The following is a 15,107-nucleotide window of genomic DNA, read 5'->3' as shown; positions in this document are numbered from 1 at the left end:
GACCAAAAAATCGATATTTTTAGGTTTGGTTTGATTTTGGTTTTAAATTTTAAAAACCGATCAAATTTGGTTTGGTTTTGGTTTTAATAAAAAAAAAACCGAACCAAACCGACTATAAAAGAAGCTATTTAAATTTATTATTACACCTATATATATGTATATTTTTATATAAAGTTTCTAAAACTTTATGGTACATATTAGTCATTTGTATTTTTAGTCTAGTTCTTTGCTTTTATAATAATCTAATTATTTGCCTTCTAGTTTGATTGGTAGTTTTCTTTTATTAAGTACAATAATTTATTTCATATTAAAAATAATTGATTTTTAATTGAGTACTTAAGTTATTCATCACTATTTGAGTCAATTATCATCAATACATATTAGTAAATGATAGATTTCTTAAAGAGCAATTGGTTTGATAGCGTTACGTTGAAAATGTACTCGCCGGAATATGCGTTTGGTAGTGTATGTCTCATATTTAAAACAAAACCCGACAAATAACCGAAAAAACCGAACCGACAAAAACCGAATCGATAAAAAACTGACTTAATTGGTTTGGTTTGGTTTGGTTCCAATATTTAAAAAACTGACTTACTTGGTTTGGTTTCTTTTTAGGGAAAAATCGACCCAAACCGAACTATGAACACCCCTAAATGTGATTATGTTTAGGAATTTGAATCCACTCACGATGGTTCATCCTCTTGTTCTAGTTGGTCATCGGTCATCCTAATATGATTTAAGAATTTGATTTTTAATTAAGATCCTACTCATCATAATAAGATTCAAAGAGTTGCAATTTGTTATCATTAAAAACTTAAAAAAGTTGTTTAGTGCTACTTTGCATACGTCCATGCTTTAACAAGCTATGTATTTTGCGTGTGTACACTGCCTTAGTAAATTTTATTTATTTTTTTAAAATTCACCTAAGTATTATATTTATATTCGCTTTATACAATAAAATACAAAAGTTAAAACGTTATTAAAAATCCAAGCAAGCAAGATAAATTTAATAGTTCGATTCAGGCGGTTATTTTATTAAATTTATATCATAGTAATTTTTTGATTACTCTATTTTGTATAACAACTTTTTGAAAGCGTCCCGGTCATCTCGATTTCTCTTTGGTGTCGGTACAGTTCGGTTAATTTTTGATAATTTTCTTAAAATATCATGTAAGAGTCGCTAATAGAATTCAGAACGCGATAAAATACGTATTCTCTAGATATGTTTACAGTTTAAAAGACGATGCATCAAGGAAATATGAAAGATAGCCATAATAGAGATTCATCTTACTATTTTATTACATCGTAATAGAAATTAAGTAAAGACAAAAGAAATATAGATCACACGAGTTGGAATATATTAATCAAGATTGGACTCAAGAATAGAGTCTATTAGAAGATTAAGTATTCCACTAATTGTCGCCTATTCATTAGCAAACCTTGTAAATTTATTTGACAGCTACTTGTAGGAAAGAAGAAGACAAGGATTTTGAGAACTCTTGAATTGCAAATACGTCCATGTCTAGTGCTCCTCATATAAATTTAAAGGTTGTAAAAAACTAAGTGACTGCAACAGGGTGTAAAATTTCAGTTCCTTTTCTTTTTATCAAAATAGAGTTGAAAGTGAAAATTTTATTAAAAAACAAAAATAAACTTACAAAGTGGTGAAACTTTCCAGTTGAGAAACGTAGGAATTTTAGAACCGAAAGGAACTAAAAAGTCAAAGTACAAAATATTAGGGATAATTAAGTGGTTATTCCTAAATATTAGGGATAATTAAGTGGATATTCCTAAATATTAGGGTAATAGTTAAAAAAAATCAAATTACTATTTTATAACTATATTTTAAAGGAGTAAAAAAGTTGAACAGCATTTCGCCAAGGGCCTTCGTACTTTTAATATAGTATAGATAGATAAAATCTATTTTTAAGGTATGTGTTTTGCACGTATACCCATGTCACTTAATACTTAGTATTATAAAATTTAAGTACATTAATCATATATAAATATTGTGTTTGAGTTATAAAATAAAATATTTTTTAAAAAAAGTGTAAGCTTTGAAAGTGATGAATATTGATCTCATTTAGCTAGCACTATAAAGGGAAATATTATGTCTCATAAAGTTCTTAGATGTTTTATTGTGATTTCTGACGACTTTTGTGAGATATCTTATGAAATTGATATTATTTTTATGACAAAAATAAAAAAAAGTCATACAAAAAACTTATCAGGATTCTTCAAAAATTTGTAAACTAACACAAATTAAAATATTATTTTTTTGGTCGTTTGTGATTCCGGAATGAAAAGGTTGCTCATCAAAAATAGTGATAACTGATAAGTATATTACTGAGTTTAAATTTAAAACCAATAATCTAATCTGTAAAGAAAATAAAGGAAAATATCATTTATTGGAATTAATGCAAAAAATGAAAGAAAAATAATTAATAATAATTTAATATGTCATCTTTTATTGTTTCATTCTTAGTGCTTCTTGCTCTTTTTTTCTGACTTGTTTTGCCCTCAATACAATCTTATGGAAATAAATTTATGTATTCTAAAAGTTTTGTCAACTAAAAAAATAATCTTTACTTATAAGATGAATTTAAAAAAATAATTGAATTGAGTTCTTTTGCTAACTAATTAACTCAAATATTTAATTATTTATCCTCAAAATTAAAGGAATTAATTTTATTTTTATTGATTAAAATTCTTAATATTAGCTCATCGCGTGAAATATTTGACTGTAACGTCGAAGGAATTACAATAATGGTATATTGTTCTAATAAAAAGAATAAACTATATAAATTAATTATAATTTAATTGATTTTAATTACTAAATGTTAGGAGAAGAATCAACATTTTGTTGCACATATATGTTGCTAGAGTGGTGCTCTTTTTATAAATTAGCGACAATGGTGTTTGGATTTTTTTGTCAAACATGAGGAATTCTCTTTTAACCCAAAATCTCAAACAACATAATTTTTAATTACTAAAAGAAAATTAAATTGGATGGAAATAAGAAAAGAAAAGAAGGTGGCCTCAAAGATTTTGAAAGAAGCTTCTGACTAAGAATGAAAACCTGCAGATTAGTCACAGAAATCCATATTGATCTACATTAGTCTTTAAATATTTCTTTAAACGTGTAACCTCTTTTAATCCAAAATCAACATAATCTTTTACTCCTAAAAAAAGTTGAATTGGACGGACAATAAGAAAAGAAAAATACATTAACGGAAAATAATTCTTCCAAAACCCATATAAAAGCATTAAAAACAAAAGTAACAACAAACTAAAACAAGAAAAAACTCCAAAGATTACAACAATATTCTATAGAACAATCGAAAAAAATATAAAGAACTCACCTACTAAAGAGCAATGCATATATCGTTGGCGAAGTACTATAGATTAGTTTTTATACTATCAGGTCAACTAATATGGAAGGAATAAAAATTATGTTACATAATTCAAATAAGGAAAGAATTTATGCAAAGAAAATCATAGTTGATTTTGAATTCCTAAAATATTTAGATTTTCTACATAGTTTAAATAAGGAAAGAATTAATAATTAATATTTTAATTGATTCAAACTAATAATTAAATTACAAATTTATCCACAGTGAAATCTATTGTTAATGGGCAAAAAAGACGAACGACATTTCGCTAAGTGCCTTCGTATTTTTAATATAATATAGATATAAATATATATAATGAATCTTAGCATTTAAAATTAAAATCTTAGCTCTTCATCTGCGTGTAGTTGCTTTCAATCTTTAATGCATCACTCTCCTGACAAATCAAATGACAAAGTTTAGTATACAATTTGATGGAAGAGGGTCAGTACCGCTCAAAACTTTAAGGCCAATAGAAATTTCTCTAGAATATGTACACTACAATTTGGGCCCAACGGGCTAAACTCTAAATTTATGCAGACCCACATGAGTAAAAGTGAATAGGATTTTTTCTTTCCTATACAATATTTGAAATTTATTTACTAAAATTATACTAATTTTGTATATTACCCGCCCTAAATAAGGTTTGCTTACATTTATATATAATTCATTAATAGTGCCTTAAATTAGGGGATTCAGTTACCATTTTGCCTTAAATTAAGGGATTCACTTACACCCTTTTCCTTTTTTTTCTCCTCTTTTTTTTTTTTAAAAAATTAAAAATATATTTATCTGACAACAAACATCCTCCGGCGACAAAATTCATCAACGATCTACATCATTTGAGGATAATCCATTATGCCATGGTAGTAATACTTTTCAAGAGACATAAAAATCACTAAACCCACTTTTAGATCTGATGCTATAAATTTGTCCACCTTCTAATTTCTCCAACCATTGGACTAAGGGAAGAAAACTAATCCTAATAGATTTAGAAATATCGGAGCCAACAAACTGATTAGTGCTCAAGATGGAAGACAACCAAGCGCTACAATTTACTAGGGTCCAACTTCTGTTCCTTCTTCACAAAAAGCATTTGAGAAGCCGGATCCAATACCCAACCCAATTTGTATGATATAACAACATACAAATTAAAAATAAATTGCGTAAAAATTTAATACATCCACAACAATATATAAACTAAAAAACAAATTTTATACGACTAATTATATAATATACAACTTATTTATAACTTATCTACAACTTTCATACATACTAAAAATAAATTTCATACAACTAATTATATAGTATACACTTATTTATAACTTATCTACAACTTTCATATATTATTTTTACCAGTTAAAATACATCTACAACATCATATAACTTAAATACAATTTTCATACAAATTTTATACAATATATCTTTTGTATATTTTGTATCTGATTTGTATATATTTTGTATGTGGCGTGTGTTTTTTCCTCTCTAAAATTTCAATCAAAACTCTCTCTTAATACAATTTTGATATATATCAATAAGTTTATGTAAAAAGATAGTATTGACAACTTAAATATAAATTTTATACAACGATTCATACATTATACAACTATTTTCAACTTTCATACAATATTCAAATAAAAAAAATATATAACTACAACAGGATACAATTTACATACAATTATAATACAACTTTACTACAATTTCGTAAGTATATATTGTATGTCATGTGTTCTTCTTCTTCTTCGAGTTTCAATCTGAAATTCAACCAAAATTAAGTCTAATGTTCACCAAATACCCTCAAAATTGAGATATAAACTCCAAATAATATTCTCAATTGTTTGTAACAACACCCAATCCAAACAAATAATGATTTTTGAAAACCCAAATTCGAATTCAAAGCTTTTTAATGGCTGACAATGGTGGGGAGTCAATCACCTTCAAAATTTATTGATTGACAATTTCAATTTAAATACTAATTGTGCAACATGAAAGAAAATTGCTAAGTTAAAACTCTATAGTAAAATGATTGAAATCTATTGATGAATTCCATTAAAAATATATACAATATGAAAAGATAAAAAGTAGATAACATCAGAGGAAGAAAAATTGGGGAAAGAATAGAGAATGAGAGAGAGAGAGAGAGAGAGAGAGAGAGAGAGCGTAGGAGAGAGAGCGAGCAGGAGAGAGAACATGGATGTGAAATAACTGATTCCTTATTCAATTCATACTATAAAAGGATACTCATTTAAAACTAATTTTTATATAATTGGTAAATTGTATATGGCCATGTAATTAAGTTAAAACTTGATTAGGGAGGGTAATAAAGTTTTATATGAGTATAGGAAGGTAAAAATCCCAAAAGTGATTAGTGGTATCGTTGGAAAATAAAAATTGCTATTTGAAAATTTGTCACGGTTTCAAAAGTAATTGAAATTTATCCATTTTTTCATGTAAAAATAAAATCTAAACAAAAATACCCTAAAAATTCGAAAAAGTTCCAGCACAATATACTGGAGTTCTAATTTTTTACACATGAAATTTCAGCATAATGTGTTGGAATTTCATAATATGCTGGAATTCCAACATAATATGCTGGAATTCCAACATAATATGCTGGATGTTTATATGCACGTACTCCATAATCCAGCATATTATGCTGGAACATTCTGTGTTTCAGCTAGGGTATTTTTGTTCAGATTTTATCTCCGCATAAAATAATGACTATTTTTCAATGATTTTGTAAATGCTGGCTACTTTTCGAAAACTAACTATCACATGCTATTTTCATGGTATCGTTGAAGTCTTTCACACAAACAGGGGCAGAGCTAGAGTGTAGCCAGCGGGTTCGGCCGAACTCAGTAGATTTGGTTCGAACCCTATATTTATCTTAAAAAATTCATTGAATATGGATAAATTATTAATTTAGAACCCAATAATTTAAAACAATTAGAATTCTAAACCCATAAACTTGAAATTCTGGCTCTGCCTCTGCACACAAAAGTCTAACTCTTATACATTGATAATTTAAAATATTAGTACACTATCAAGTCAAGTCACTAAAAATTATCTTCAGTAACCATCTTTGAACAAAAGGTATTTGTAATATTGAAAAATGCAAGTCACCTAGGTAAAAGTGATATGGTATATCAATGTATATAAATTAAACTCACTCTTCATACATTATGTGTGAGTTCCATTTAAGGTTTTCCCCTTTCCCTTCCGCATGTAATAGGAAATTTAAAAAAAGAAGTCAGCGGCTCATACAATTTGACGAAAGGGTATACCCAACTAGTTATGCAAATATATGGAAGAATAAAAATGTTTAGATCAGCCTAGTATTCTAGAGAAAACAAGATACTACGCGTGCTCTTCTAATTGCAGGCCAGAATATATGTGGCTAGTATGACAGGTGCAATGAACCCAGGATTTTTATACGGGGCTCAGTATCTTCAACCAGTATCCTCTAAAGGCTTTTAGTATTTAGGGTGTTAAGTACTTTAAATTAATTATTTTTAAATTAATTATTTTAAAGATATATACATATACATATACAGAATTTTATTTAGGGTGTTAAGTACTTTAAATTAATTATTTTTAAATTAATTATTTTTAAGATATATACATATACATATACAGAATTTCTGCCGGTCCGCCCCTTGGTGCAAAGGTTATGTAATTAGCTTACCTTCACGCTTACTATCATATACTCACTTGAAACAAAAAGGTCTGGGGCGAGGCATGTAAAGTAAAAAGACTACTAATCATGTCCTTTTAAAGTTGTCTAAATATCATTGCTCTTTTATCTCATTCGAGATCAAAATTTGAAAAGATGAAAGAAGATATTACACTAAGCAATTTAATTAACTTTATTAGTTAAAAATTAAAGTAAAAATTCATGTCACCTTACCATAATATCTTGCATTCAATGGTTTGATTTAAATATAGAATGTGAATAAGTTTTTAAAGTATATTTTCTCTTTCATTCGAATAGAAAATACTGCATTTCAAGAGCTTGAGAAACATCAGTTTTTATTCTTTGCCTATATAGATTGTACCTGAAATATATTGAGGATACACAGAGCTTCAAAATTGTGGCAATTGGAACAACAAGAGAAACCCTTTGGTTGCTACTAAATAATAGTTGAAGAAAATAGAATGATATGTGTAACTTGTAAACTAAAGATCAAGATAGGTCTTCTATTCAGAAAAAAAAAAGTTTAGCATTACAAGAGTAAAATAAAATGCTATTTTGAATGGGAAGAACCATCTTGATCACCAACTAGACTAGTTGGCCTAATTAATAAATGGGTCTACGCTTGGTAAAAGTTTTGTCACCTCCTTTGAGTATAATTGGAGTTCGAATTCTGCAGCTTTTGCTATAACTATAAGCCTTTGCATCAGATATTAAATGTTGTCTGAACATTGCTATAAATGCCTCTGCTCTCTCATTTAATTCCTCCATTGAAATTTGCTGAGTTTCATCTATAGAATCATCTAATTGGTCTTCTCTATTTTCCTTATTGTCTATTATTGTATAATCCTCTTTCACATCCTTTGTTTCTTCTTCTGATACTTCATCTACAGAAGGCACTACCAAAGGTTTCTTGCATTCTTCCACTCTCCTTTTCTGTTGAAGAAATATTAAATAAATAAATAAATAAAAGTGTGCAACGTGTTGAAGATATAATTAATAGATAAATAAATAAAATAACGTGTGCTCTTAATATATATGTTGCTCGAACTCTCAAAAAATATTGTCACGTTAGTATCATATTCTCCAAAAATACATTACTTCTGGAGAATCCGGCACGCACACGAACAATATTTTTTAAAGTTCGAGCAACATAGCTTAAAACAATTCAAGCATTTAAGCTAGCGTTAGAACATAGATTTGGTTGAAATTTTGAAAAAAAGAGTTTTTGAAGATGAGATAAAAATGGCTTTTGAAAGTTGAAATTGTAACAGTCTAATCCCGCATGGTTTTAAAACGCGTCAATGTTTACTTATATACCAGCATGTATTTGAACATGCATTTTATTTTAAAATAATTTGAAGTTTTATACATGGAAAACTTCAAAAAAATACACTAGGGTCGTTTTTGGGATTTGAAGATTTTTTTTCTTCAAAATCTGCCAAAACATTGTTAAAATGTATAAACAAACTGATATTTGAAAATAAATTTTTTAAAAAGTTCCCAAATATTACGGCCAAACGGAAGCTAAATATAATGGTCACATAATTCAACATGTTCTCACCTCAATCTTGGATTTAGTAGTGTTGCTGATGCATTCTGGGCTGGTTTCTTCAACTATTGGAGTAATTGGTGTACTTCTAGATGTGAAAAGAATAGCTAAAAGCAAGAGATTAAGAGCAAGAAATGCAATTACTCGCCACTGCTCTACAAAGGAAACTAACATAGCACGTTCCAAACATGCCATTAAAGCAGCCACTCCAGCAGCAAACCATACTGCTTGTAATTTATCTTGTTTCTTTCTATCCTCCATTCCTACAACCATCACCATTTTACTCTTCTTAACACAATATATTTAAAGATCTTTAATTTATTGAGTAGTGAGAAGCCAAAAGGGATTTTTATAGAGAGGGTACAAGGGAAAAATAAGGCATGAGTTTGGGGTAAATTTACGTGAAATGCCATAGTTTTTAATGATCAGGTGATGTGACAAGAGATAATGTCTTTTGAGGGACAAGAAAACATTCTCATATACTATCACAGAAACCTCTGCACTCTGCTTGCTGTATCTTATCATTGCTCCTACTGATTTATTCTATCTTTACTTAATTGTTTGTTACTGTTTGGCTTTTTCAATTTCAGGCGTGCACCGGCTTTTTACCATTAAGATGATACCAAAAAGCAATTTAAACTTAAGGAATTGGATCGACTTCTCTTATAAACTAGTAACTAGTAATGCTTAGAATATTCTGTTCTTATACCAATCACCACCTTGAAATTTGAAATCCTGCTTCTCTACAATAGTTTTTTTCCTTTTTCTTTTTCTTTTAATGTGATATAAAAGGACAATTTTGTTGATATATTAACTTAATATTTTTTCTCTAACTCTGAATTAGTTTGAGGCCTCTACCCCATTTTGATTATGTATTATTGCGCCCTTATCTTTAGAGGGTGAGATTGGCGGCGTTCTTTTGATAGTACATTTAACATGTAAAATCTTTCATCTGTCCAAGCATCCAATACTTCCGATAAGTAAGTTTTAATTTTGATAACTAGCATAGGCATTAGAAGGGGAAATGGTCACTATTGATCATGATAATTCGAACATTATTATCCATATTCAACGGGCAATGCATTACAGTATTAAGCATATGAGGTTTTAAGTTCAAATTTTAGCGGAAACAAAAATATTAAGTGATTTCTTTTTATCTGTCTAAATTTTGGTAAATAAATTTATTCGATACTTGTGATAGTGAAAAATACAGATAACTCGGTGGAATTAGTCAAAATTATATAGCACGTGTAGTAAAAATAAATAACTGAAAGAATAAGGAATCCTATGTGACAAGAGAAATGGATGAAATGTGTCAACACTACATGGGAGCCTAAAGGCACGCCAACGTCCTTTGATGTTTACCATTAGCTCAATGTGACCCCACTTGTGTCCGATATGTGCACATCATCACTATTTCTATCCAAACATATTTTGTTTGTTCATGTCAACCATATCTCTCAAACGCCGAATGAGTAAAATTTTATTAGTGCTTTGTTCAGCTACTATTGTTTGAACTTCTTCTACTTTCTTGCAACATAGAAACAAGACATCATACTGTGGCCACAGGCCATTGGAAAGAAAAGAATGAAAGAAACCATTATCATTATACATGAACCCACAAAATAGCAAGTTGAAAACAATCCAGCAGAAAAGAGAGGATGAGTGGGTCAAAGTTTACATTTGATTTTTACTTGAACAGTTTCAAGCTTTGTTTTGAATAACTTGATGCATTTTGAGCCTTGGAAAATTGTTTCTTTCCGGAACGCTTTTTCCCTTTAGTGGACCTTCTAGACAAAAAAATCGTAGAAATGATATTGTATAGCCGCTGTAAAAATAATAGCCGAAAATGTATAAAATTTGTATATATATATATATACATTCTGTATGTTATATACAAAAATTATACAAATTTTATTCACCTTTTCGGCTATCAGATATAAATAATTTCTGGTGCTGGCTAAAAGTGATAATATCCCAAAAAAATCAAATCAATCGCGTTAGTGAATTTTGCCATGAACTCACATTGCTTTGCAAAAAAAGGTGAAAAGATGTCCAAACTCGCTGGTGAATTACCATTTACTAAATACACGAAAGTCATGCATCAATATGATTTTAAGTTGAATATTATCAGCGCTGGGACTTGTTCTCATCAATTGTAGCAGTTCTTTTGCATTTCAGCTCTTCTTGTATTATGTTCTGAATTTTATTTATCAAATAACTGTGTTGTATATTCGAAAAGAGACATGTTATTTACGAGTAGCCCCGTCTTGGAAAAGTTTGTCTTTAGTTGCATTGCTTGTTGTTGGGAGTTTTAGTGAAAAGTTACCCAATCAAGGTAAATAGAAGTAGAAAATGTTACTTAAAAAGGGCTTTTTTCTTCTGGCATTTGGTCAAATTTTAAATGAGGTGGATGGTCATGGTCAAGGCAGTAGACAATGGGAGTCTCATGAAAATGAGTCACACTTGATCTTTTCGTCCTCTATGTGTAATTCATTTTTATTATTTTAACTTCTTGCACACACAAAACACCTTAACGAAGAAATCTTTCGACAGAAACTGCTCCAGAATATGTGAGATCATGTTTCTGGAAAGCTACCAAGCAAAGATTAGGTTCACCAATCACCACTTTGCTTGTGCCAAAAGCAGTTTGTCCGGATAGTTTTTGCCTAAAGATAAACTGGCTTATACACCTTCAGTAAGTTGAAACCCATTGTGCTGCTTCCTCAAAATAAAGAAGTAAAGAACAGATAATGACACTCAAAAAACAGCTTAACTTTCATAATGCCTGGATAATTACACGATGATCCCGCCAGAGATGGAAAAGAACAGCCCATCTACTATATATTAAGCCATTGCTGTGGTACCAGGAAATTGAATAAATATGCGTCTACATTGCCCAAAAGCCTTATAAATTTATGGTCTTCAACACCCATAGGGACTGCAAAACTATTACCACCAGCTTCTTCCAGAAAGAGAGACAAGCTGCAAGATTGGAGGAAAGCAAAATTGCCAGAAATTTCAGACATCTAACAAAGCGATTAAAAGAAAAAAGGCACAATGTATATTTTTCATATATGAATCCGATCGAGTAGATGTGGATAAAAGCTGAAAGACCAATTTATACAATGGTTTCACGACCTACTATTGTCAGCTAAGAAGATTTCATTCCAGAATTCTGATTCTATTTTAATTAATTGATCCTCTCATTTAAGAAACAGAGAACTTCTCTTGAGAATTGCAAGTATGCAACAGCATTAAACTAGATGAATTCAGTTCCTAACTAAGCATTATTTGAAAATAAATGGTAACATTTAATTAAAAAACTACTATTTCAAAAGACCTTTTTGTCTTAATCATATGCCTCTGTTAACTTACTCATAGAGGATTTCCAGATATTGGGGCATAAAGATATCAACTTATCAAAGATGTGTCATCAGAACACAGCATAAAACTGTAAGCACAATTCAAAATGTCGCAGAGCAAATAATATGGACTCCTGAAATTATTGAGTTTTACTACTACTAACCTGACGAGCAACCTGCACCAACTGTTTACTTCTTAAAGGTGAATCCTTCAACGGGTTTGAATCCTTCAATCTTGGATCAATGTTTTCTATCTCTGCAGTCCTTTTCTTCATTGAGCTTACTAGAGAAGGGTTCTCATTTGGGTTCAACAAGGAATCCTTCTTACGCTTCCTGCTGAATGTATACTTGAGAGGCGTCTTATTGTTACCTTGAACAGGTGATTCCTTACTTCTTTCACATGCTTTGTCATCTCCAAAGATAGATTCAACTGGTAACATGGTCACGTCAAGCAGTGATTTATCATCACCCTCCTCTACAATCACCGACACATCTATCAACTCTTTGTCCTCATTTGAATCTGCACTTGCAGACTTTCTACATATCTTGTTATCTGTTAGAAAACCCGCACCCTCTTCAATATCACATTCATTTGTTAATTTAGTGGATTTCACAGTGCATTCAACTGCATTAGACTTGCTATGAGAAAAAGATGGACACTGCTGACCAGCTCTGATCGGGTGATTAGAATGGGAGCTATGTGACAATGATGCAGGAAAACTATCGTCCAAGTATTTGACGCGTCTTTTCCTAATACTTCTACGAGCAACAGCAATGGTTAGATCCTTGTTTTGTGGCAATCTTTTACCCAACAAGAAAGAACTTCCTGCTACGTTTGTTCTCTCGGTATTAGTGGAAGGACTATCAGGACTATCATAATAAGTGCCTGCATGCAAGCATCTTGCAGAACGAGAAATTGTTGTCAATGGTCGTTGTGACAACATGAGCTTATTACAACGAACCTTGCAAGAGCTATTTTTGGTTTTGCCATATTGAGCTTTTCTTCGTCTTTTTCCTCGGAATGTATAGGGCCGCTGCTTAGAGGGAAGGCCTTTAAGTGGTTTTTCACCAACTAAATTCTCTATTTTCTTAGCTTTAGTCACTGGCACATTGTGTGCTCCAGCATCTCGTCCACTTGGTTCAGTAAACCGTGTAACTTTAATGGGAAAACTTGGATCATCTCCAGAATGCAATCTCTCATCTGCTAAGCTCATCTCTATTGCACAATATCCATTTTGATAAATCTCGGGCTCATTGCTTTTCACAATCTCTGCAGCCAAAATATGATTGTCTGTTGAGTAATTGCACAATGCTATGTCTGTCATGTCTGCTGATTTGAAGACATTGGATCCCAATTCAGTAGGGAACTTTAATGACTCAGAATTATTTAGCTTTGACTTATAACTGTTGCGACAAACCAAATCCTCTTTTACATGTGGTCTCAAGTGATGGAGATGCTTATTCTTTGCCTCATTCAACTGCTCCCGAACATTGTATAATTCTGCTCTAAGATCTATTATCACCCCTTCCGCTTCATTAAGCTGAGCTTCTAATTCATCAATTCTTCTTTGCTTATTTTGGGACAATCTTTCAGCTTCAGTTGTCTGCAATAAAGATAAGGCAGACCACTTGAAACTGTGAGATATAGGAATCAACATCCTGCTAGAATATACTATTATGTCTTTCTAGTGAAATCGCCTCAAAGAATAGAACAGTTGTTTCACCATATGTCTCAGCTTTTAAATCCTCATGCACGCGTTTAGATTCAAAAAAGAAAATATGGTGCCACGCTAAATGTAAGAAGCAATATTCAGCTACATTACTAGCACCAGCATAATTTTAATTAGTGACCTCTTTGGTACTTTAACTCCATTGATGTTAGACAACGGAGAACATCTGTACAAGAAGTTAAGCTTTAAATTTTTTTGCCCTGGACTCACTGAAGTCGTTATAAACTTTTTTTCCAGTCCCTCAAGTTTTTCCCTCTAAACACGCCTTTTTTTTTTGTGTGTGTGGTTAACGTTGCTGGTATAGCACTCAATCTGTTATGAGTTCTATTCAGTATAATGCTACATTTTCAACAAAATTTAGAAGTCTCTATTAGTCATATCTTTTAGGGGGTGCTATATGATCGAGAAAGCCTATCAATCATATAACTGGTAGAAGGATATATAACAAAACACATTAAAATAACTGCAACAGTGTATTGGTTGAACTAACAGACATGTGAGAACGAACATAATCAAATAATTGTTATGTTTATCGATTGAAGCCTTTGTTAAAGTATCCAACACAAAACAAAAACAAAAACAAAAGAGATGGAGAAAAATATAGCATTACTCTCCTAAGCTCTAAAGACAGATAAAATCTAATGGAGCACTCACTATACTAAGAATAAGATCATTCAATGTATAGTTGCTTCAAAAACAAAAGTTAAATTCGGTACAAATGAAGAGACATGATAAGTCGTCAAACCAAACAATTCAATCAATCAAACAAGTAGGCAGCTTAAGTAGAATATTCACAATTTGGAACTACCTTAGTATCAATCATTAATTTCAAACGAAGAAGCATTCGAAGGGCTTCCTCTTTAGTGGAATGCAAATCCTGCTGAAATTTAAGGGCTTTTTGCTCTGAGGCCATAACCCGAGCTGCCGCCTCCTTTGCCATATTCAGAATTATCCCCGCATATGCTTTCTTCAGAGCCTCCATCTTCTACTATCCAAACTAATACTGCTCAAACAAATACTTAGTTAAAATAATTTAATACGAATATTTATTTATACTAAATAGAATTCATCAATTCAATGTCACAAATAAAAAGGGGATCGAATAGTATTCTACCTTACTGATTTAAAATGTTAAATCTGCTTCTATAGCTCGTCCATGGCCGTAATAATTTGAACAGAATTTACCCTTTTTTATGTGAAGAGAATCGCCGCTTTCAGTTCACACTTTTGAGGTGTTTTTCAGTTGCTGGTTTGGGTAAGTTGAAAAGCGCGCATAAAATTGAGAAGGTGGGTCCCACCAAGCGCGGAATGCTTTCGAAATTTTTCAAATTTTGAATTAGTGTAACCCTCAATTCCTCGTCCTCAACTCAACATCCGAAC

General features: G+C 31.0%; 2 protein-coding genes across 2 annotated transcripts; both read right to left on the bottom strand.

Moving 5' to 3' along the window:
- Positions 1–7,558: 7,558 nt before the first annotated feature.
- LOC104098909 (uncharacterized) lies at positions 7,559–8,955 on the bottom strand. The gene is made up of 2 exons (XM_009605763.4): positions 8,645–8,955; positions 7,559–8,016 (listed from the first exon to the last, which is right to left on the bottom strand). Exons 1-2 carry the CDS (start codon positions 8,909–8,911, stop codon positions 7,687–7,689), a joined length of 597 nt encoding a protein of 198 aa, XP_009604058.1. The 5' UTR covers positions 8,912–8,955; the 3' UTR covers positions 7,559–7,686.
- A 2,428-nt stretch (positions 8,956–11,383) lies between these two features.
- Positions 11,384–15,107, bottom strand: LOC104098915 (uncharacterized). The gene is made up of 4 exons (XM_009605771.4): positions 14,842–15,107; positions 14,536–14,730; positions 12,162–13,601; positions 11,384–11,617 (listed from the first exon to the last, which is right to left on the bottom strand). Exons 2-4 carry the CDS (start codon positions 14,707–14,709, stop codon positions 11,585–11,587), a joined length of 1,647 nt encoding a protein of 548 aa, XP_009604066.1. The 5' UTR covers positions 14,710–14,730; positions 14,842–15,107; the 3' UTR covers positions 11,384–11,584.

This window comes from Nicotiana tomentosiformis, chromosome 2 (assembly GCF_000390325.3).
Source record: "Nicotiana tomentosiformis chromosome 2, ASM39032v3, whole genome shotgun sequence".
In the NCBI taxonomy this organism is placed as follows: domain Eukaryota; kingdom Viridiplantae; phylum Streptophyta; class Magnoliopsida; order Solanales; family Solanaceae; genus Nicotiana; species Nicotiana tomentosiformis.
Note: the sequence above shows the minus strand (reverse complement) of the source record. Positions and strands in the feature narration are given on the sequence as shown.

Coding starts and splice junctions, on each gene's coding strand:
- LOC104098909 (XM_009605763.4), bottom strand. CDS start 8,911: ATGGTGATGGTTGTAGGAATGGAGGATAGAAAGAAACAAGATAAATTA. Junction 8,017..8,644: donor CTACTAAATCCAAGATTGAG/GTGAGAACATGT, acceptor TTTCTTCAACAG/AAAAGGAGAGTGGAAGAATG.
- LOC104098915 (XM_009605771.4), bottom strand. CDS start 14,709: ATGGAGGCTCTGAAGAAAGCATATGCGGGGATAATTCTGAATATGGCA. Junction 13,602..14,535: donor AATTAATGATTGATACTAAG/GTAGTTCCAAAT, acceptor TCTTTATTGCAG/ACAACTGAAGCTGAAAGATT. Junction 11,618..12,161: donor TGGTGCAGGTTGCTCGTCAG/GTTAGTAGTAGT, acceptor CCAATCTTGCAG/CTTGTCTCTCTTTCTGGAAG.